Source organism: Ambystoma mexicanum, chromosome 1p (genome assembly GCF_040938575.1).
Source record: "Ambystoma mexicanum isolate Mex_15411 chromosome 1p, UKY_AmexF1_1, whole genome shotgun sequence".
NCBI lineage: Eukaryota > Metazoa > Chordata > Amphibia > Caudata > Ambystomatidae > Ambystoma > Ambystoma mexicanum.
In genome coordinates, this window is record NC_090921.1 from 1,011,226,894 (window position 1) to 1,011,250,029 (window position 23,136).

Genomic DNA, 23,136 nt, shown 5'->3' on the forward strand with positions numbered 1-23,136 from the left:
CTATAGGTCTCCTAACCTTCAGACTAGAATATTGGGTGATTGACTCCTTCCTTCGTCAAATATTTTCTCATGAAGTGTCCCCATTCCTCTGCAAACATGCCATCATGCCCCATATACGTCAACTTCTCCCCAAAATATTGACTTCCCATACTACCCAGCCAGTCCGCTTTCTCTGGTATTGTGGGCTCCTTCCATTTCTGTGCCACTGCTACCCCTGTATGAGGGCATCCCACATTCTCGGAAATCTGTATGTCTCGTACCGCCTAGGGGAGATTCCTAAAAGCATTGTGAGGGGTTCTAGCTGTAGCAAGGTCCCTGTAATATATTTTATCCAGCTTAACCAAATCCATGGAAAATCCTACCACATATGTACCGATGTCCCCGAGTCCCCACATCCCCTAGAGCATTGTGGCGCCACTCCCGGGAACATCTTGGAAAACTCATCAGGTCCATGTGCCATCCGCGAAGTATCTTAAAATGATGTTCATTAGCATGGGTAGAGCGATTCCCATGAAAGCTTACCTTATAAATGTTGTCCTAAAGATAGTGAACCTCCTCCTTGCTTTAGCCATTGGCATCGCCAGAGCCCTGTACATCAAAAGAGAATTCCTCATCTTGATTCCGACGTCTCCAAGATCTTCTCGAACGGGGTGAGATCTTGTGCCAATTCCTTCCATTTAGTATCCGTCAACGCTCCTGTGAGTCCGAGATACTCAGATTCCAAGGTTATCCCCATCTAACATCTCTCTCGCCACCTTAAGCTCTTACTTGCCATTGTGGAAAAGGTGTGCAACTCTATCCAAAACCATAACTGACCATCTCTGTGCACCCTTGAACCGTGTTGGGGTTACTATTAATAAACATGTAACAACCACATCTTAAAATCATCTTTATTTATTTCAAAGGACAGTTGCACCGCTCTTGATTTCTAAACACCAGCAAGTTTCAGTTCTGAGCGTCCATAGCACAGCATCCTGCCAGTAAGGCTACAGGATCCCAGGGCAATCACCAAAGGCCAACATGGATTCATCATGTTTCAATAAAAATTATTTCCATTTTATTCAAGTAGTTCTGGGTGCCATGAACAGGGCTGTGGGTAATTAGGCAGGTAGAGGAAATCTCCTACTGGCGTCATTGTGGGAGGACGGGTAACAGCAAGTTATGGGTGGCTTCAGAGACCTCAATTATCCGTCACAAAATAAAATTTACATCAACAGTTTCTCCTCAATTCTGTAAAGAAAAAAAATATACATATATATATAACGAAATGTCATTTTGGCTGTTTCCAGGTTAACAAAGATAATGCAATTTTCCTAGTGATTTAAAACTCTAAGCAGAGTAGCCCCCCTCCCACAACCCTGCACCCAACATGACCATTGGACACTTTCTGTACCCTAAAATGTGCATTATATAAATCACAGCAGGTTTCAAGGTGGTGCATGCCCTGCTCAATAGAGGGTTCTTAAATCAAAGGTTAACCAAAATCTCAACATTTTCCCAACACCTGATTTATCCCAGATCAGTCCAAGCACAATTGTACAAAAAGTCTTTCTACCCTCCATTTGGAGGGTCCCATAAAGCTGCTGACAAGGGGTGTGTGTGTTGTCCTAGAGTGTCACTGGAGTGTTAAGAATTTACAGCAGGGTATGCAGGTAAAAACAGACATTTAAATAAAGACATCCGTCTTGAACTGGCAGGTGACAATCCTGCTAAATCAGGGTATAATCAACAGTATACAGAATGTATGGTTTGTGTTCTAGCCTTTCACAATTTCATTGCAGAGTCACGTCTTTCACAGCAAGGTAACAGGTCCAAGGCTCCCATATCCAGCAGTGGGCACTTCTTAGGTGCACCATACATAAAGATAAAAGGATTTGGCAGAGTGCTTGTCCACCTTGCACCTCATTTTCTGAAGTTCCAAATCTGCTCAGCATTGATGAGCATCCATTTTAAGGGACAGTTCAAACGAGACATCTGCATATGGCTACACATTCTATCAGAAACCAAGAGTGCTCAGAAGCGGGACGGAAGCTTCACCTCCAGGTTATCCACAATGAGCGCTACCATTTTCAGCAAACATCCTCCCTGTTGAAACACCGAACAGGGGCTTTTGTCCTTCAGACCATGTAGGGCGCCCAGTGCCAAAACATCAGCCAACAGAGTACATGAAGGGGCAACAATGTTGTTGGGGTCCAGAGGTAAGTTAATCAAGAGAAACTAGCATTGTACTTCCTTAAAAACAAACCGTGCTGAGCCATGGCACAAGTCACGACTCCAAGTCAAGCTCCAGGTGAAGAGTCATGGTAGAGGAATGAAAGACACCAGTCTACAGGCAGTTTAAACAATAGTCCATTAACAGAGCCTGGGGAAGAGAAAGGAGCCAAAAAGGGCCGCTAAAGATGCATCCACAATATTTGTTTCTTCCATGATGGTGAGGCCACAAAAGAAATCCAAAAATGAAAAACAATGAAGGATTTGATGCCTGCCGAGGCCGATGCTGCTTGCTTGGATTGGTGGTGGGCAGGGGCTTCTCTTCTCCTCACTCTCACAGAAGGAGGGGGCAGAGGGTAGTGGACTATACAGAAAGACTGTACAAATGAGCAGCACTGGGTGGGCACCTCTCAGGAGGATGAGGCCAGCTGGGGAATAGGAAAGAAGGATGGCATTCAGGCTCTACCTGTCCTTGAGTTCCCGTGTAACTCGCTTGGTAAACCGGCCACACATAAGGCCCACTATGAAGAGGATGCACACTCCCCCGCTGATCACAGAGAGGATATAGTTCTTGGATGGAGATGTCATCACTTGAACAGCGAGGTCAGCAAAACCATCGGCAGGAGCTACCTAATGAAGGGGACAGAACACAAGAGAAAAATCAAAGCACTGCTTATTGCACTAGCAGGCACAGCTACAATCATCTCCCACAAAATGTTTTTATCCAAATACAGTACTGAGATTAACTAAAGTGCTTAATCACTTCACTCAAAACTCGAAAAGGTTACACTGTAGAAACAGTGCTTTTAGTTCATAATCCCTCCCCCACTCCACCGCCCCTGCCTTCTCCATACATTAGGATGTCTGTTGGGGAGAATTCTCAAAAATGTGCCAATTCCTCCCACATTGGAGTCCTCCAGCTCTTTTGCTAAACTTTGGGACTATGAACTTTTCAATTCAATGTGTTTTCTGTGTTTGTTTCTTTTTGGTTGTGGAGTCTAACCAACTCCATAGGCATCATCTTTTACAGTTGTGTCACAAAGCACCTTCACTGCAGCGCCACAGGGAAGTCTTGCAGATACCTTCTCTGGGATCAACAATTGTTTCCCAGTGGAGTAAAATTGACTTCACTTAGTCCTGTACATTTCTAGACCCAGCACACCCTATCTTACATTAGTACCCGGTGAGAGCGAAGCAGAATGCAACATGCATTCCGATTGGCTCTCGCCGGGTCATTACCCAGCCGGGAATCCCTCCGTCGGGATTCCACGGCCTTTGTCCCCGGCGGGGGGCGTGGCAGCCCCTTAGCCAATGAGGAGGCTCGAAGCGGGGCCATCCCTGCTCCGATCCTCCCCGCAGCTGAGAGGCTGCCTTCGCCCCCACCGGGGACTTGGGTACATTTTTTTTTATTCCCTTCCCTCCCACCGCTCCCCCAGCCCCCAACTTACCTTCTTGTTCCTACGTCCCCAGCGGAGCGGACGCGCTGGGAACACTTGTGGTCCCAGAGCGTCTGCTCTCGATGGCCGCCATGGAAAGGGAAAACGGACTCAGTTTTCCCTTTCCATGGCGGCGGCCATTTTCTTTTTTATCCCGAAACTCTGCAGTGTTTCGGGACCAAACAAAAAAGCTTTTAGTGCCCCGGTCACACAATTTTTGCAGGCCGGGGTACTAATAGCAATATAACCCTCGCATCGGGGGTATTACCAACTCAGGTAATGCCCCAGACACTCGGGTTATATTGCTTAAATAGAGTGCTGGAGGGGTTACTTCGTATCCCCTGTGTCTAGTTACTCATGTAACATTTACATGTTACCCTTTCCTCTCAGAATGGCTGGTGGCAGTGGTTTTGCAATGACCTACCATGATTTACCCCGACCACGAACTGTTCGCAGCTCCAGTAACGTTAAATTGCGGGAGCCATGTTTTTCAAAATGGCGCAGAGCCTTTGTTAAAATGGTCCCCGGTCGTCTTTTTTCGACATTTCTTTGTGAAAAGGTCCTTCGAGTTTTTCTCTGCTCGCCAAATCAGGTTTGGTCTCTTTGTTCATTCGCCTTTGGCGGGCTTCAGGAGTGAAACCCGGCTCTGGCTCCAGAGTGTCTGGGGTAGGCAGGAAGTGAGGGAGGTGCCCGAAACTCCCCGTGCTTAGTCTCCCAGGAGACCCAAATGCACTCTGGTGATTGGCTGGCTGACTGTCCAGCAAGGACAGCCCCCCTGTGTGAGTGACAGCTAGGCTGGAACAAATGGGAGAGAACTGAATAAAAGGCGAGTATAGTACAGGCCCATACCAAAGGTTGGGTTGCCTATACCTGTAGTCATAGTTGTTTGTAGTGTTCCCAGGGGGTACTGCATACAAACTTTGCCCAACACTCATGCAAAATGGAGACGGTAAGTAACAGACTATAGAAGCTCCAGAATGTACCATGCACATGGCCATACCACCACACCATGTGCATCGCCACACGACAGTTAGGCAGTTTATCCAGTCAGAATTGGTAACTTTTTAGTGGGAAAGGTGGGAGGGCATAGAGAGGAAAGAGGACTGTGGATCAAGAATACCATTACTCTATTGAGTAACTGTTAGGCAAGATTGTATGCAGTACCCTTTGGGTGCACTACAAAAACCCTGACCTCCTGGCAATAGGCACCCAATCATTGGTATAAGTCTGTACTACACAGGTTGGTGGCGTGTTGAGCAGCCAGGCTCATCTCAAGAGGGATCAATGTGAGCTGTAGGGGAGTTACAAAGAGATTCACTGTGACAAGTATTCAAATTTAGAGTAAGCCTTCTTCAGAAGGGGCAATATAATAGTAACACACACATACACTCCAAAATACACACTCTTAATATTTCTAAATCAGTAAGTACCCTTTTAGGATGGCACGCACGCACTTCCTACACCGTCAGGTGACGTTAGTAACTAGGACACTGTGGTCATTAATCTACCACTGTTTGACATACTCCTAAGTCTGATTCTAAATGCAAAGGCAAAACGGTTATTAGAACTGAACACGACATCACACAAATATTCTTAAGCAGGTAAGTGCTTTTGATAACCCCCACTGGAAAGTGAGTTAACCCCTTCCTGGAAGGAAGACCCAACACAATGACAGAGGGAAGAAGAGTCATTCAGGCAGCCAGGCTAGGCCAAAGTCAATTGGGCAAAAGTCTAGGTGAGCTGAAACACTTCTGGTAGGTATGTAAAAGTATTGCACAATGTTTTAGAAGTCTTTGTAGAAAAGAAGAAATCAAAGCAGGGCCACAATCTGATTAGGGTTAAGAATGATGGCAAGGCACACACTCTGGTTCCCAGTCAAGTTTTCCTGCTGTAGCAACAAATGGTCTTCTCCTCCAAACGTTTTCTTGACTTCATCAATCATCAGGGAGGCTGATTAGGCTTGTAAAGTAAAGAAGCTGTCAGCAACTCTACAGAGCAACCCAGACAAGTCTCGTCAGAGAAATTATAAGTTACTCACCGTAGTGACTAATACTGCATGGGTGTCCCTTCCTAGGGATGGGAGACAACCTTTTTCATCAGAAAAAAACCACCTTCCTTTAAATTTAGAGGAGCACTGGGGTGCGGCCCTGAGAGCATGTGCTGCCCTGACTCCGCCCTCCGGCGCCACACCTCAGTCCGCTTAGACGCACCGAAAATAGATTAACATTGCTTAATGACACCAGTATCATTAGGGGGGTGAGGATGGTGGGGTGCACGGAGGAAAGGAGACTAAGAGTACGTTAGTCGCTACAGTGAGTAACTTATAATTACTCTGACATCCCGTCCCCTTTCCTCCATACTGCATGGGCGATTACAACTGAGTGTAGCCCTAGGTTGGAGAGGAGACCCTCCTTAAGCAAACAGGTTTCTAAGAACCACCTGTCCGAAGGCCACATCTGATCTAGAGCCGGCGTCCAAACAGTAGTGCTTGCAGAAAGCCGAAGGGATGGCCCAAGTGGCCGCCCTGCTTATGACTTGCCAAGGGCATGCCGCTGGAATGCGATGGCCATCGCCTTTGCTCTGACTGAGTTGGGCGTGCATGTTGGCCAGCAGTGGCTTATGCTGTCCCTCTTAAGCTTCCTTGATGGCCGAGAACATCCAACGGGAGATGGAGGCCTGATACTCCAAGTCTTGATCCACCGAAGGTGACAATGCGTCCGACTTGCGGAATCCCTTGATCCCATCCAAGTAGAATTTCAGGGTATGCCGGACATTGAGGCAGTGCAGAACTCTGTGCCTCATCCTTAGGTGCAGCAAAAAACATAGGCAGCACTATTTCTTCGTTCAGATGGAATGCGGAAGGCACCTTGGGTAGGAATGCTGGGTGTGTCTTTTTCATTGTGAAATATAGTATAGGGCTCTGAGGCGACCAGTGCCCGAATTTCGCTGACTGCGAGCCTAGGTGAGGCCGACTAGCAAGGCCGTCTTAATGGTGACCAGCTTGATGTCCGCGGATGCCATTGGTTCAAATGGTTTGTGCGCCAGGGCCCCCCAAACTATGCTAAGGTCCCACACAGGGTGCAGTATTTGATGGGTGGGTGGAGCCTGTCGAGTCCTGCCAAATGCTTGACAATCGGGTTGGCAGAGAACACCTGCCTCTGAGTTCCTGTATGCCCCGATGGCTGCTAAGTATGTGCGGCAAGTGTCTACCTGTACGCGCGAGTGGGCGAGGTGCACGGAGGAGAGCACGTCGTCCAATGAACATGCAAGGGGGTTGATATCCTTAGAGTCTGCCCAGTGGCAGAACCTGGTCCACTTACTCCTATACTGGGTTATGGTAGCATTGCTCCTAGCCCTCTGTATGATCTCTAGATTAGCCTGAGAAAGGCTGAGGTGCGCTAGCGTGATCTGCTCAGGAACCACGCTGTGAGGGCTAGTTTCTGTGGCGCAGGGTGGATGACCCTGCCCCCCTGCTATGCCAGAAAATGTGCTGGGCCTGTCGGAAGGCGAATGGGAGGTCTCTCCGAGAGACTGAGACGCTCTGAGAACCACGGTCTGGATGGCCACCATGGAGCTATTAGAATGACTGATGTGGCGAGACTCATTGATATTGCATATCACCCTTTGTGTCAACGGTGTGGGCGGGAAGGTGTATGCTGACGTGCCATTCCACTTAATCTGAAATACGTCACCAAGGGAGCTTGGGCACCGTCCCTGCCAGGAGGCGAACTGTTGGCACTTTCTATTGCTCCAGGTGGCAAAAAGGTCCACCGGGGGGGGGGGGGTCTCCATCCGCTGAAGATCTCCTGCAGCGCGAGGTCGTTCAATTGCCACTTGTAATTGTCTTCTCTGAGCCTGTCTGCCTCCAGGTTGGATTCACCCGGAAGGTGGACTGCCGTGAGGTAGTTGTTGCTCTCCAGGGCCCACTCCCAGATGCTGACAGCCAGCCTGCACAGTGGAGGGGCTCTGGTACCTCCCTGCTTGTTCACATAGAACATGCTGTTTGAGTAGTCCGAGCAGGATCTTGCCCTCGATAACCGGAAGGAAGGCTCTGAGCACTAGCCAGATGACCATTCATTCCAGCCAGTTGATATGGTACTCCTGCTCCTGCCTGGTCCAGATGCCATGGTAGTAGTGGTTGTCCAAGGTGGCCCCTGCATCCCTCGAGAGAGGAGTCCGTAGTGATGGTGACCTGTGGGGTAGGATGCCGAAAAGGCTTGCCCGTCCGCAGGTTGCAGTCCATGGACCACCATATGAGGTCCGTGTGAAGAGAAGGAGGAATGTTGATCATCTCCGCCTGAGAGTCCCGCTCCTGGTTCCATGATGCTGCAAAGTGCATCTGTATCCTCCTCCTCCTGAGCCTCGTGTGGGGGGACGGCCAGTAGGACTGCTGCCATGAGACCCAGTAGGTGTTGGTACCACCATGCCAATGTCGCTTCTCTGCTGAGGACGTGTGCAGAGGCCTACTTGTTGGCCGTAACACTGTCCTCCGAAGGAGCACGTGTCCCTGATGAGACCCAAGAAGGTCAGACACTGCGTGGGCTGCAGCTGAGACTTCTTGGGTTTGAGCGAAAAGCCCAGATTGTGCAGTGTGTTCATAAGAGCATGGGAAGTGCAGTGCACCGCTTCCGGAGAGGAAGCCCTGACGAACCAGTCATTGAGGTACTGGGTATATGTGGTGGCCCTGAGGAGGGCCGCCACTGTATTCATCAGTCTGGTAAAAACCCTGGGGGCCCGAGCTGAAGCCAAAGAGAAGCACCTCGTATTGGAAATGGCAGCCCATGATCTGGAATCGCAGAAAAGGACAAGGCTGTAAGCACATGCCTTCAGATCCAGGCAGCACATCCAGTCACCCCCTGCACAATGTCTCCGCTATCAAAGCTGGCGTAACCATCTTGAATTTTTGTAGAGGTAGGGAGAGGTTGAGGGTGGAAAGGTCCAGCACAACTCTCAGGCCCACTTGGTTCTTTTTCTGTATGGCGAAAATCTTGGACTAGAAGCCCAAGCCTCGCTGGGACTTCCTCCACTGCCTGGCTCTCGACGAACGACCGGATGTCCGCCAGAAGAGTTGCTGTCCCAATCTGTGGGAGTGGAGGGGAATAGGGAGGAGAGGCTGGGATAGGTAGGCAGTACCCAGTAGATACGGAGAAGATCCATGGTTCCGCGAAATTCTGGCACTAGAAGTGTGCATGGAGAGCAAGTCTGCCCCCCACTGGAGACATGTGGACCCGGAGGGGCGTGTCTTGCCTTTTTTACCTCTGAGGCAGTTGCAGAGGAGGGGAACTGGAAAGAGCCCTTAAACCCCTCCTCCCCCTCCCCCCCTTCGTCGCTTATGCGATTTTGGGTCGACAAGCTGTCCAGGATCCTGGACCTCATTTCGTGGAAGCCGCGGAACCCTCCTTATGTACGCTCCTTGTCCAATTGCTGCAGTGACTGGCTATACGTTTTAGGCTTCGTCTTTGTAAGGATGGATAAAGACTTCACTGTTTGTGAATGGTTTTTCTTTTTATACAGCTCCTCGTCCGTAGGTGGAATGTAAGGGGTCACCCGCTTTGAAAATCAGCTCCAAGATGTGTTCCTGGACATCCGGGTTGAATTTCGTAGCACAGAGCCAGGCCGTTCTTCTCATGTCCGTGGTGATGCAGATGGTCCGGCCAGAGATGTCATTGTGGGCAACTGAGAACTCTAGGATGTCTTGCACCACCTTGGCCTCAGCCTGTCCTGCCTTGAATCACGATTGTCTCTGCACTGGAAGCTCTGGGAGGAAATCAGCAATTTCCTGCCAAAGCCTCTGGTGAACGGCTGGCAGCATGGCATCTGCGTTGGCATGACGAAGATGTAGGGACGCCTTGGAATGCAGCTTCTTCCCGTACGCCTCCAAGATCTACTCCTCCTTGCCTAGCAGTGCCGAGGCCGAGGAGGCCTAGGACGACTGAGGATTGGAGTATGTGATGCTGCAGCGATCACTAAGGAGTGCAACTGAGGGTGGGCCGATAGCAAGAGTATCTCCCTCCATCTGCCTGTACTTGGTGTCCAGGCGTCGATTGACCGGCTGGACCGAGTGGGGCTTGAGCCAGCCCTTCTTGGCCAAGGCGACAATATCCTTATGCATCGGGATCCCAGTTCTTGCTGCGGGAAGTAGCGTGAAGACTTTGGCGAGGACCCCCCTCAGATGGTTGCTCGACCTCGGGTTGAGGAAGGCCCAAGTACTATGCTAGACCTGAAAGGCGTTTGTGGAAGGCCTTGGCTGACGACAGTGTGTCTGGGTGGTCCTCATCCGTGTCCACCTGGGGGTACGGTTGTTATGGCACCGGTGGATGGTTGCTGGGAGCCAAGGGCTGAGGTGTGGAGACCAGAGCCGGAGGCTGCAGCTGAGGCTGGTACGGAACCGCCTGCACCATCGGTTGGAGGGCCAGAGCGGACAGTGGAGGCAGCACAGGGGGCAGGGGCGCCTGTATGCCGCGCCAGAGCCATTGGCAGGAGCATGTCCCTGATGGCGTCCCCGAGGATGACCCCCATTCGAGGCGATTTCATGAGCCTGAGGAACCTTTCAAAGAATGTCCTCACAGGCCGGAGGGGTGGCAGGTGATATGGACGGGGTAGCGGGTGGCTGCTGGAGCAGTTGCGTGCCCTGCCCATACAGACGCAGCAGTAATCTGCCCTGCACAAATGAAGGAAAGGCCTTAGGCCACATACCTGGTTGACACCAGTGCCACCTTTATACTTGTTTCTCCACCTACTCCCTTCCTTGGTGCGGTATCTGGCGGGTGTCTAATGTCTGGCACGGTGGCCATCTTGTCAAGCTGCCTGTGTCGTGTTGCTTGGCTCACTGGGCCCAGCCTCGTCTGGGACTTTTGAGTGTGGATCATGAGGCCTACCCTGCTCCTCAGGCCGAGACCCGGTAGGCATTTTGTCCTCGGTGGATCTGCCAGTAGAGCTGTGTATAGGCACCCCCTTGGACATATTGCCAGTACTAGGGCAAGGTTCTTGGGTGAAGACCCGGTAGAAGAACCTTCCGGTCCCTCAGCACTGACACCAGGAGGATCCACTGATCCCTCGGCCTGCCGGCCGTTAGCTGACCTAGTATCAGTACTTGTGCTGGTATGAGAACCTGAGCGGTTCCTCCCGCACGGGCGAGTCCCTGGAAGGAGTCTCCCTTGCGGGGTGCGCTGGAAAAGAGTGGTCCCTACCTTGGGCCTGGATCGATGATTGACGAAGCCCTTCAAGTCCTCTGGAGGCGATCTCTGGAAGAGCTCCCTCCACCTGGCAAGTCTGTTCTTCAGAGACCACGAGGCAAGCGTGTTGCACGCGGTACAAGCTTGCCAGCCGTGGTCTGAGCCAAGGCAACGAGGGCGTGGGGGTCTGAAGTTGGAAAGAGTTCGTCGCAGGATGGCCACCTGCTGAACCCTGTAGAAGTCGACATGCGCCGGGTAGGAGCGTGACGTCTGAAGACCGAGTCCCTGAATGATAAAAAGACAAGGCAGGAGGGAAATAGTATCCACGCATGGAATTACATGGCCGAAGCCAAACCCAGGAGCGCTAGTGAATTCGGCCTGTTCCCATCGACGTAGAAAAGGGGACTGAGGTGTGGCACCGGAAGGTGGCGTCAGAGCAGCGCATGCTCCAGGGCCGCACCCCCGCGCACATCTAAATTTAAAGGGTAAGAAGGGTTTTTTCTGGTGAAAAAGGTTCCATCTCCCGTCTCTAGGAAGGGACGCCCATGCCGTATGGAGGAAAGGGGACGGGACGTACGAGTAAGGTTACAAGAGGTAAGTTCTCAGACTGTACAGTACCTTTGGTTAGAAGAAAAGGGCTTTGGCTGGCTTCTGTTCCTGTGCAGCTCTGCAGATCCCGTGTTCTTGGGCCTCAGTCGTGGGGAAAGGAGGGAGGACGTCTAAAGGACTCCTGCACTGCAATGGTACGATCAGCGACAGAAGAGGACCACCTTCTATTCAGCGGCACTTCGCGGTTTAAGCTCCTCGCTTCCGAACAAATAGCAACACCGCAGACTCTTGGCTGTCGAGATGAGGTTTCCTTGCATCTCGGGTCCAGCACTCTGTTGAGGTGGCTCAGGCTCGGTCAGTCCTGCTTCCTGGGAGTCCGGAGGATCTTCCTGGAGCTCTTGGCCAACTTAAAAGCAATGCACACAATCTGGTGTTCCTCTCGCTAGCTATTCGGTTCCAGCAGCAACTGCAGTGGAATTTCAACCAGCTCTGAGAGGATGTCCAGGTGGATTACTACTTTGGAGTTAATTGGTCTCACCAACTCAAGGGGAGAAGTCGTCCTTACAGGGCTTCTCTAGTTGAAACAAAATTAGAGTTTCAGCACAGCAGCAGGGCTTCACCGGGCTAACCAACGGTCCAGGAGTTGCAGCAGGCGTCCTCTTCAAGTTTTTCTTCCGATTCCTTCATCCAGTGGTCGACTGCCTTCCAAGCCAAAATGCCTAGCCTTTTATGCATGTTTCCCCCATTCATTCCAGCCTAGCTGTCAGTCACCCAGCAGGGTGGCTGTCCTTGTCGGACAGCCAGCCGGCCAATCACCCAAGAGTGCATTCTGGTCTCCTAGTAGACTAAGCACAGGGAGTTTCGGGCACCTCCCTCGCTTCCTGCCCCCGCCAGACACCCTAGAGCCAGAGGCGGGCTTCACTTGTGAATCCCGCCACAAAAATGAACAAAGGGACCAAACCTGGTTTGGTGCGCAGAGTAAATCTCAAGGAGGACATTTCCAAAAAGAAATGGTGAAAAAAAAAAAGACCAGGCCATTTTGACAAAAATGTAACCCTTGGGGGCTTTACTGCAGCTGCAAACGCAGTCTGTGGTAAATTCGCACCACGGTAGTTAAAAGAAAACCACTGCCACCAGCCATTCATTGAGGAAGAAGCTAGAATAAGGGGATACTAAGTAACCCTTCCAGCACCCTACTGCAAGGTAGTGTGTGCTGGGTCTAGAAAGTTAAAAGTGTAAGTAAAGTCAATTTCACTTCACTGCTCTTGGAAACAGTTTATCCAAGAGAAGGTATTTAAACCTTGGGGAAAACTGAAAGACTTCCCTGTGTCGCAGCACTGAAGGTGCTGGGTGACGATGTAAAAAGATTCCTATGGAGTTTTTCAGACTCCACAACCAAAAGAAACAGTTCAAATCAAAGTAAAATACACACGAGAGTGGGAAAAAAGTCTCGCTCTCTCCAGGTAAAAAAATCAAAGTCCAAGAGTACAGCAAAAGAGCTGGAGGTCTCTAAGCTAGAGAGAAATTAGCACATTTCTGAAAATTCTCCCCAACAGTAACCTTTTTATACTTGTGTCCAGTCATCTTTCCTTTCCTTCTTTTTGAGAGATTCCAAAATATCTCTAAACAAAAAGGGTTGATGGAAAGCTATGGACTAGTTGCGAAAAGGATTTCTCACAGCTTGACTCCAGGCAGCATCGTTCTGAACTGGAATCAATGGAGAAAGGTTTACAGAATGAGTTGTGGGGTTGGGCGAGTCATGTGGCCGCCCTGAGGAATTGTTAGACCAGAATTTATATTTTGAGGATTCTAATACCACTTTTTTGGGGCCCTCACTTTTTTTGGTACATTGATCTCTTTGGTGGCAAAAGGTACTTCTCCTTAAGGCCGCCTGCCATTACTTCCATTTGCCTTATGCACACTATGTGCTGTTGGTTCATATGTACAATAGGCCAGCTAGGGTGGCAGATTGCCACTAGAGCGGCATGTTTATTTACAATTAATTTACAATTTGTTTTTAAAATCAAATTTTTTATTTCTCATCCTCAAACACAATGACATCTTTTCTGCTCTCAGCAGAGAATAGGTGGCAGCAGCACACGCAGATACATTCTCTGCCCACAGGCCTGCGGGGGCCCAACCCACCTTTCAACCCTCCTGTGAAGAAGACAGACTCTCTGAAGACTGTAGGGTCAAATTATTGTCATGGAGTTAGGGGAGTTTTCCCCAAAGTCTGCTTGAGGCAATACTTCATAAACCTATCCCTTGGCATACAGGTCCTCAACTCTTAGTATACGTCTGTACTACCCAAAGTATCTTGGTAGAATGGCAGACCGGCCAGCCTCATAGGAGGAAGATGTGAGCTGTAGGTAAATAAACTGAACCCAGTAAATACAGTAGTCTAAAGCAACACATCCATAAAATGTTATATTAAAATATACATTATATTTACACAAGCAAGGTAGATAAATACAAACACTGTTCAGAGAATTCTCATTTCTGTGCAATTCCCTTCAACCTTAGCTCTTTAGCTGGACTTTTCAACCCTGGAAACCGTGAGCCCTTTTTCTCACGCTCATATTTTGATCTGATTTGGATTGTGTGTTAACTTTCTTTTTGGAGTCTGATAAACTCCATAGGCATTTACTTTATGTATGGTGACCCACAGCACCAGCAGTGCAGTGTCACAGAGAAATCCTTTAGATTTCTCATAAGGTTTAAATACCTTTTCTTGGGTGAACTACAGTTCCCAAGAATACTAAAGTGAAAATTACTTCACTTGCCTTTTCTCTTTGTGGGTCTAGCACACCCCATGTTATGTGGAGTGCTGGGGGTTACTTAGTAGCCCCTTTTCCTACTTTCTCATATAACATTTTATATGTTACCCTCATATCTTTAAATGACTGTTGGCAGTGGGTTAAGTTTCTTACTACCATTGTGCTTTTCTACCGCAGGCTGAATCCTCAACGGCAGTATAGCACTTTCAAACACATTATGTATAGGTTCTATACAAATAAACTATAATTTCATGGGTGACCATTGTGTCAAAATGGCCCTGGTCTTTTTTTGCCATTTGTGAGGTCTTTCTTGGGTTTAACTCTGCGTGCCAAACCAGGTTTAACCCCTATGTTTGGTTTGCCTTTGGTGGGCTTCAGTACTGAAACCTGCCTCTAGCTCCAGTGTGTCTGGAAGGGCAGAAAGAGAGGGAGGTGCCCAAAACTGCCCCTTCCTTTGTCCCCATGGTTATCTGAATGCACCCAGTCCTGATTGACTGGCTGGCCTTGTAGGACAGCCACCCAACTGTGCGAGTGACAGCTAGGCTGTGCATGAATGGGAGAAACTTGCTTAAAAGGCGAGGTTTTATGGACTGAAGACAGTCGACCACTGGGAAGAACACCCTGCGAAGAAACCCTGAACGAAGCTTGCTGCATCCTACTGGACAGTTGAACTGCCCGGTGGAGCCCTGCTGTTGTGCTGAAACTCCTTTTTCTAATCGACAAGAGAAGCTCCGCAGAGGACGACTTCTTCCCTTGAGTTAGTGCAACCAACTAACTCAGAGACTAACTCAGAGACTAACTTTGCTGGAAGACCTTCCCCAACTGACTGTACTTCTTTGCTGCTGCTGGAACCAAGTGGCAGGAGTCGAGAAATCCGTAGTCAAGAGCAACGTCTGTAAGCCGGCCAAAAGCTCCAGGAGTCTCCAGAGGACCCTCCCGAAGCAGGACGACCCAAGCTAGAGTCACCTCACCAGAGTGCTGGACTCAAGGAGTGAAGGAATTCCGACTAGTGTCCAAGATCTGCAGTAGTGCTGATTATCGAGCGCTGAAACCGCGAAATGCTGCTGGTCCGAAGAACGCCCGTAGCTGCCGCCGACCTTTGAATTGCTGTGCAGGAGTCATCCAGACGTCATCCCTCCTGTCCCCACGATTGAGGCCAAGGACCACAGGATCCTCATCACTGCAACCAGACAGAAGCCAGCTGGATCCTCTTCTTCTAACCAATGTTTAACAGCTACAGTGATTTTTCTTTAACAAACTTACTTTGTGCAAGACCTTTACCATCTAAAAAGTGCCTCAGCTCCACAGACTTTGCCCCAATTGACTTTGGCTTGGCTGTCCTGGCCCCCTGCAGAGTCTATTCCATCGACTTTATTCTTACTGCCCCTCACAGGTGATACATTGGTTTTTAACTAATATTGCTGTGAAAGGTTTTCATCAAGACTTCATTGGGAGATTTAAAGTGCTTGCATGCTCTGAGAACCTGTTTAACCTTGTTCCTTCCTTTAAACTTTTTTTCTACCAACCTCAGCATTTACCGAGTGCAAACGTGATATATAAATGCCATTATTGTCCTACTTAATGAAGTCACCTCAGGGTGTAGGCAGTGACTATGAAGTATCCCAAGAGTATCTACTTGCTTTGCCTTGATTCTGAGAAAGTATTTTGAAGTGTATTTGTATTCTTCCACATTTCCGTTTTTAAAGAATGCTCATTTAAAACGGATTGTTAAATAATTATTTTACTAGAAAACCTTGAGTGCAAGTGTTATTTGGATACCTGTATTGACAAATGTCGATGCTCCAGCTCTACAGCTCACATTTACCCCTCTTGAGATAAGTCTGCCTGCTCAGTCACACTATGGATTTGCGTAGTACAGACCTATACCAATAGGTGGGTTACTGAATATCAAGAAGACAAGGGTTGTGTAGTTTTCCCCAGGGTTACTACATCAATTCTTGCCACACACACACACACACACACACACACACACACACACAGGAATGCTTAACACTTTTCAAAGGCCATTGCTTCAATGGTAGTTGCTCGCGGTTACAATTGTTAGTTTGACACTAATGACAGTTCTACCGTATTAATCGGTACTACCGCACAATCACGTTACTTCACAGAAATACAGTAATGTTATTAGTATTAGTTAGCAAAACCACAAAATCTAGTAAGCAGGACAAGGTTGGTTAACCACACAGCAACAGAGCTTAACGTTCTAGAGACACTTTTCAGACAAACTAACGCTTTAAAAGTCCAATCTCTAACTATACGAAAAAGACAGTGTAAGAGTGGATCCAAAGTCTTAAGAAGCAGCAGAACAGCAAAAATTCCTCATGATACTTTGTCTCTAGGATAAGTTACTTATTAATATAACACAACGAGGAGGACCTTGTAAAAGGACTCCCTAAAGGGATACAATCTGGCAAGCTTGGGTCAGAGGTAGAGTGGACACCTTCACGCACTCCGGAGCGACTTCTCGGTTCAAGGTAAGTAATACCCTTCACCCCACAGTCCCTTAGGTTAGAAGAAATGTTCGTAGCTGGATTTTCCTCTGTGCAGCAGCAACAGAGCCAGTCTCCCGATTCCTCGGTCTGGTGATGAAAGGAAGGACTCTGAATGGGATTTCTCAGCAGCAGAATTGAGAGAGATGACCCTTGACAAGGATTTCTTCTGTCTCCTTGGTCGGTTTACGGTTTTGGCGCCTTTTTCTCAGTACCAACAAAGGACAGTATTCGCCCGGTTGATCTTCTCTTCTGCAGTCCTGCACTCTGGTGAGGGGACTTCGATGAGTCAGATCAGGTCTCTGGAGGTATAACTGGAGCTCACCAAAGTTATGCACTGCAAATGGGTCGGAGATCTCCTGGTATTCACGGTCTGCAGCTCTGGAGAAGCACAGCACCTCAGAGATGGCTCAATTTGTAGTTCGTCTCAGGGCTGTTTGGTCCCAGAAGCCAAAGGGACGGAGGAGTCTTCTTCAGAGCTCCCCGATCAGAAAACAGGGTCAGGATGCAGTGGTCGCTTCACAGTGATTGGAAGGGTCTGCAGACATCTCTGGTTCTCTTCAGCTTCGGTTCTTCTGTTCCAGTGGTCAATTTGCCTTTCCTGACCTTTTATTCAGTTTTCCCCTCACACTCCTCTGAAAACCCAGCATTTTACAGAAAGGGGTAGTTGGCTGCCCAATCAGGACAGCCAGCCCCCCCCCCCCCCCCACCGGGAAGTGGGAACTGAGGCACTCTGGCAGACAAATGGCAGGGGAGTGAATAACTCCTCCCCCACTTCCTGCCTGCCAAACACTGGATCCTAGACAATGACACTAGGGTTCACGCAAAGGTCAACACATACACACCTCCCTCTCCCAGAATGGTGGAAGTGCTAACAAAGGACAACCACAAAAGAAATGATGAAAAAAATATAGGAGCCACAATGTTAGAATATAGGTGACCCTTTTGTGCACAAACGAGACTGAATACAGCCTGTGGTAAAAAATAAAAATAGCACAATAGTTGGTAGCACAAGTCAACTGCCACCAGCCATAACTACAGGGTTTTCTATGTGACTTTTTAGTCACAGGAGCAGAGTGAAGGGGGATACTAGTTATCCCCTTAGCACTCCACATAATCATTGTATAAAGTTTTAGGAAGGATAAAGTATCCCTCTATACCCAACTCTAGTAATAAGGAAATAATATCCAAGGAGAACCCACAGTGCACATAAGGTGCTGTGTGCTGCAAACGTTAAACACAGATGCCTTTAAAGAGATATGGAGGAAAGCAGACTCCATAGTAAAGGTAACAGAACAGTTCCAAAAGACCGAGCTAATAAGAATGAATGAGGGGAAAAAGGCTCCCCCTCATTCAGGATAGAAAGAAAAAGGTCCATAAATCCATCAGAAAGTGCTGGGGGTCTCACCAGGAGAAGGGATGAAGGATAAAAATGATAAATCTCCCCAACAGGAGTCATATCCTCATCTAAATCCTTTTCTGTAAAAATTAAAATATGCATAATATTTACAAAAGCTTTATTTTGCCGACTAGTGAAAAAGAAAAATCTTATGTTCAGAAAATGCTCCATTATGCAAAGCAGCCAGACTCTGCATTTCGTTCATTTTTTGCCTATACCCCATTCCCACTGGGGTTCTAAGCAACAAACATACACTGTGCTAAGCAATTACTTTTTTTTTAGTTTTGATTTAATTGTATTACAATTTTTACAAAAGTAAGATCAGACCAAAGTCCAAACTAAGTTCCAAGTTCCCTGTCTCCTTTCTATGCTGGGGGTAGGGGGGGTGGGAATCTAATCGGTTAGCAAGCCTTTACAGGTTCAACGTTTTCAAGGAACAGGGTCACACCGATGACACCGCCTATTGTTACCACTGGTCAGCAAACCATAGATTTTCCGAGTCTAAGGTGCCAAATTTTTTCAATGAATCAGTAAGAAATTGGCGCCTTTCCGTCACCAAACCTGGACATTCAAGTACCAAGTGCTTTGTGGTTTCAATAGTGTCAAGTGGTTCACAGTAGCAGCATTTGTTTGACTGAACTTGGTTGCGGATCGCTAAGATTTCGTTTGTTTTTAGCCGATTTAATCTAAACCATAGGAATGATCTACTTAACCCCTTGTCTGGAAATTTATGCAAGTAGCCACGCACCTCTTCGAGCTTCATCGGAGTGCTTGGCAAACTAGCCGTCAAGGAGTAGCTATTAGCAACTTCCCGAGTGTGAATCCAGTCTGCTTCAAAAAGTTTCTTTGACACTTTGTTGGGATTTTGAATCAATGTTTCCACGGTGACATCGAGTTCTTGCAAAACGGATAGGTTAAGTTGTTCCCATCTAGAAAGCATCCACTTATCACCACCCAGGATTTCCTTGCGGATAAGGTCCAGGACTTTGGCTTCGGCACGTTGATGACTTTATGATGCACCAGGAGGATGGCTCTCATTTTTATTGCTAGAAGGGAGGATAGACCGTTCTCTTCTCATCAGCGCTATTGGTGTTGAATTCGCTAATCCCAGAACACTGCGCCAGAAGAAGCTTTCGTATTTTACCCAGACTGAATTTGGGACCAGTGGCATTGCATCCATGCCATAGATCAAGGCAGTGACCACCATAGATTTAAAAAATCTTATGGTTGGGATAATGGAAAATCTTACGTGTGTCCTATCCACGGCCTTGAATTACTTTTCACACGCAAACGTTCAGGTGAAATACACGGGACATGCATTTTTTAAAATCACAAATCAGTATTTTACCTACAGAAAAGTAAAGGTTAAAAATGATGCTTCATTTTATGACAAAAGCATGCTTATGCTCAAGTCAAGTGCAGAGTACTCACAGATGGGTGCACCAAAATTGTGTTAAGTAATTGTCCCTTCCCTGCTCTACGTTTTAAAGGTATGCGGCTGTCCAAAAGGAGGAAGCATGAAAGTATGCTAAAGTTAAAATGGCAAAAGGGAAAATCTAAACATGCAAGTACATCAAAAACCCTGCGACATGGTACGCAAAGCCACAGGAGGGAGATGGCAAAAACCCCACAAATAAGGCACACCAAATATTCTGTGAGGAAAATTCTGAAGAGTCCCACCAAGATACCATTTCAGCCAGCTTTACATAAGCTGCCCAATGCTGCAGGCAAATGGCATACCGGCAGGGTTTATCATGGTCTTTAAATCCATTCAGATGAGATGCACTGCCAGGAGAGCAATTGCAAAGTATGCTACACAATGCATAAGTAATGTTTATAAGTAACGTCTACATTAATGAGTGAAGTCTACGATTTTAAATAAAAAGGTGTGCCTTTTAGGGTGCAATAGTAGTTCAAACAGCAGAAAATGTGCATCTTCAAGTCTCAAAATGTCTGATGTATTGTACAGTTCAATCAACTCTGGAGTTCAAACATTTTACACTAACACACACACAAGCAGGCAATCCCCACAGTGCAAAGCACAGACACAAAGGTAATGTTGTGCTGGAAAGTGCAACCCATTATTCAGTTTCACTCTTGTGGTGATGGACATTTTGGACAATGACGCAGGCAGCAATGATTTAAGTAGTACCACTTAATTTGGTGTAACAATTTCCTGCAATGCAGAGTGCAAGGAAGTATTAGGAATGCTGTTGCTCCCTACCCATGAATATGTACCTTATTGATTGTTCCAGCCTAAGCAGCTTAGGACAAGGTTCAAAGTCTGGCCTCCAACTGGGTTTACTCTACTGAAGAATCTGTGCGTAGGCTTTCTCCAAATTGTACCTTTAGAATTTGTCATCTTCTATCGCGTTGCAGCCCAGGAAAGTGGTGGTACATGGGCTGCAACATGCATTACCTTGCCCAATCCTAGTTCAGCGCCAGGTTAACACCACCAGAGCTGTAATTTCTCATTACAACCATGGGAAGGAGGCCTGGTTCTTTTTAACATCAACATTTGTTTGAGATGACTTTGTGCCAACTGCATATATTTCATGCAAACATGTGACAAGATCACATGAAGAAATTGTTAGTTATGTTGCCTGAAACATTCATATTACAGACTAGGAGCTTCCTGTGAGGTGACGACAGGTAACTCGCAAGAAACAAGTTATTAACATTGAAACAAAAATTCCTAGCTTCAAATCTCCCTCCATTGTGTCCAGTTGGCAGACAGTTTATGTAGTGATCACTTCCTCTAAAAGGATTCACTGGCCTAACCAAAAGTAGGTTAATGGCCCCATTAGGTAGCCTCTGGTGCACTCAACTGTAGAATATCCTGCCATTTCCAAATCCCAGGCATCCGAGGCCTGCAAAACTTTCAGCTATGTTATCAGTTAACATGCTTGAATTAATGCAGTAAGAGGAGTAACTTGCTAATCCCCTCAGCGTTAGCATCCTTCTGTTGTGGAGCCAAACAGTGAGAAGATGGTTGTGAAAGGGTGCAGTTTGACAATGGGGGTTGTGAAGGGGTGTAGTTTCACGAAGGGGGGGGGGGGGGCTAGGTCTGCCGAAGGTGAGGAGTCTGATAGCGGTGGAGTAAACTTGGGGGGGAGGTGAGGGGGAGGGGTGCATGCACTTAGTGCCATATTTAGACAGGCCCAACTGTTTGCCCCTCAGGGGCCCAGTACTCGAGGTGCCTCAAGCACCCCATTCCGGTCCTAGTGGGATTGTGTCACTATTAATTGGTTCTAGGGTTCGGCTTCAAGGGTGCAAGCCATTTTACCACATTTGTAACCTAATGTTACATTTTGGTAGCCACTGGGGTTATTAGGCAGAGTTTGCATGCAGTGCCCTCTGGGACCACTACACACAACTATGACTACAGGTGCAAGCAAAACCAACCTTTGGTCGAAGTCTGTACCACACAGTTTTTGGTAGCGAGCTGAGCAGCCAGGTTTATCTCAAGAGGGAATGTGAGCTTGTAAGGGTGTTACACAAAGTTCTACAATGACACGTACTCAGATAGACACTTGGACTGAAGGTTTCTTGGTAAAAACACTTAATTTATTACACAATCATTTATAAAAGCTTTCACTAAATAAGGCAACCACTATCACACAAACATTATACTACAATACTGAATACTAAGCATTTGAGCTGCTTTGAAGTAGGACCAAATAGCATTGAAGTAGGAGCAACAAGGCATAAGTTAATAACACGAATATTATAGTTACTCTAAAACAGTGCAAATAGTTTGAGTTCACCAGAGGAGTTGATTCAATGCAATAGGTAGGCCAAAGTCAATGGGCTAGTGACTTGTATAAGTAAAAACGGTTCTGGTATTTAAAACAGAGAAGTCTTTGCCACGGTTCTTCAAAGTAGTTCGCGGAAGAAAAGTTTGTATGTCGGGTCACAAGCCGACTAGGCCTGCAAGTTGCCGAAGTTCCACAAACTTTTTCGGTTAGAGGTAAGTTCTCTCGGTCGGGTTTTCACAGTACCTTATATTCAAGAAATAAGGCCTCTCTTGGCCCTCTTCCTGTTCCCAACTGCAAGGCTAAAAAACCTTGGGGTCATCTTCGACTCCACACTCTCCTTCTCTCCTCAAATCTCTGACGTTTCTAAGAAGTCACACTACCAGCTAGCTGCACCTTCTCAGAGGTATTCTTCCCCTCCTCTCATTCCCCCAGAAGCTCACCGTCTCTAGAGCCCTGGTTCTCTAAGCTGAACTATTGCAACAGCCTATCTAAACCTGGCTGCCTCTACTCTCCGCCCTCTGCAACTTATCCAAAACAGGACTGCGAGACTTGTCCTTGGCCTCAAGCCCAGGGATCGTATCTCTCCAGGACTGAAATCTCTGCACTGGCTCCCAGTGGCTGCAAGGATTAAGTTCAAAACCCTCTGCATTATCCACAAGGCCTTCTGGGGCCGCATTACCTTCACTTCTCTCTTCCTAAATACCTTCCTTCTTGGGCTCTCCGCTCATCTGCCTCCAACTCCCTCAGGGTCAGCCGCTTCTCCAAGCAACCAGTTGGTGGCTGATCTCTCTTTGGCAGGAGCCTCCCTCTGGAACAGCCTTCCTGCCTCCCTGAAACTTGAGGAGAACCATCTCCGGTTCAGGAAACACCTCAAAACCTTCCTCTTTGCTTCTGCTTTCTCTGCCTCTCTCCCCTGCTGAAACCCCCGGCCTAACCTGCTCTGGTTACCTGGCCACCCTTCTGACCCTGGGGCCAGGTCCCACCCCTTGCACTCCTGCTCTGCCTCCCTGGAAACCCCCTGCACTTAGGGACTGTTTTCTGTATCCCTTCAGTCCCCCTCCCGCCTCCCCCCCCCACCAGCACTTCTGCTCTACCTTGCACTTGCCACCATCAGGCCGTTTCCCTGTCGTATTTATTCCTCCATCCCATGTACTGCACTTCCCCTCTCCATTCCCCCAGGCACTTTTCCCTTCTCCCTACCCTTGCACTTGCGCGATCTGAATGACACTTGGCCTAGTAGGATTGTTTGTCTTTCCACTGTTTTTTCCCTTCCCTGCCTTGTCGCGCCTTGAAACACTTGTGAATCATGTAATTGAAGACT

The 23,136-nt window shown here is 47.9% G+C and overlaps 1 protein-coding gene across 2 annotated transcripts in view; it reads right to left on the reverse strand.

Annotated features, from left to right (window-relative positions):
- Positions 1 to 876: 876 nt before the first annotated feature.
- GLG1 (golgi glycoprotein 1) overlaps positions 877 to 23,136 on the reverse strand; it is a 1,453,447-nt gene continuing 1,431,187 nt past the window's right edge. The window contains exons 26-27 of one of the 2 annotated variants that reach the window (XM_069655141.1): positions 2,678 to 2,841; positions 877 to 1,230 (exon numbers count right to left, since the gene is read on the reverse strand). In XM_069655141.1, coding sequence (XP_069511242.1) covers positions 1,206 to 1,230; positions 2,678 to 2,841 — 189 coding nt within the window. In that variant the 3' untranslated portion in view covers positions 877 to 1,205. Of the gene's footprint in view, positions 2,842 to 23,136 lie in introns of both variants that reach the window. The other variant, XM_069655148.1, reaches the window with a different exon arrangement.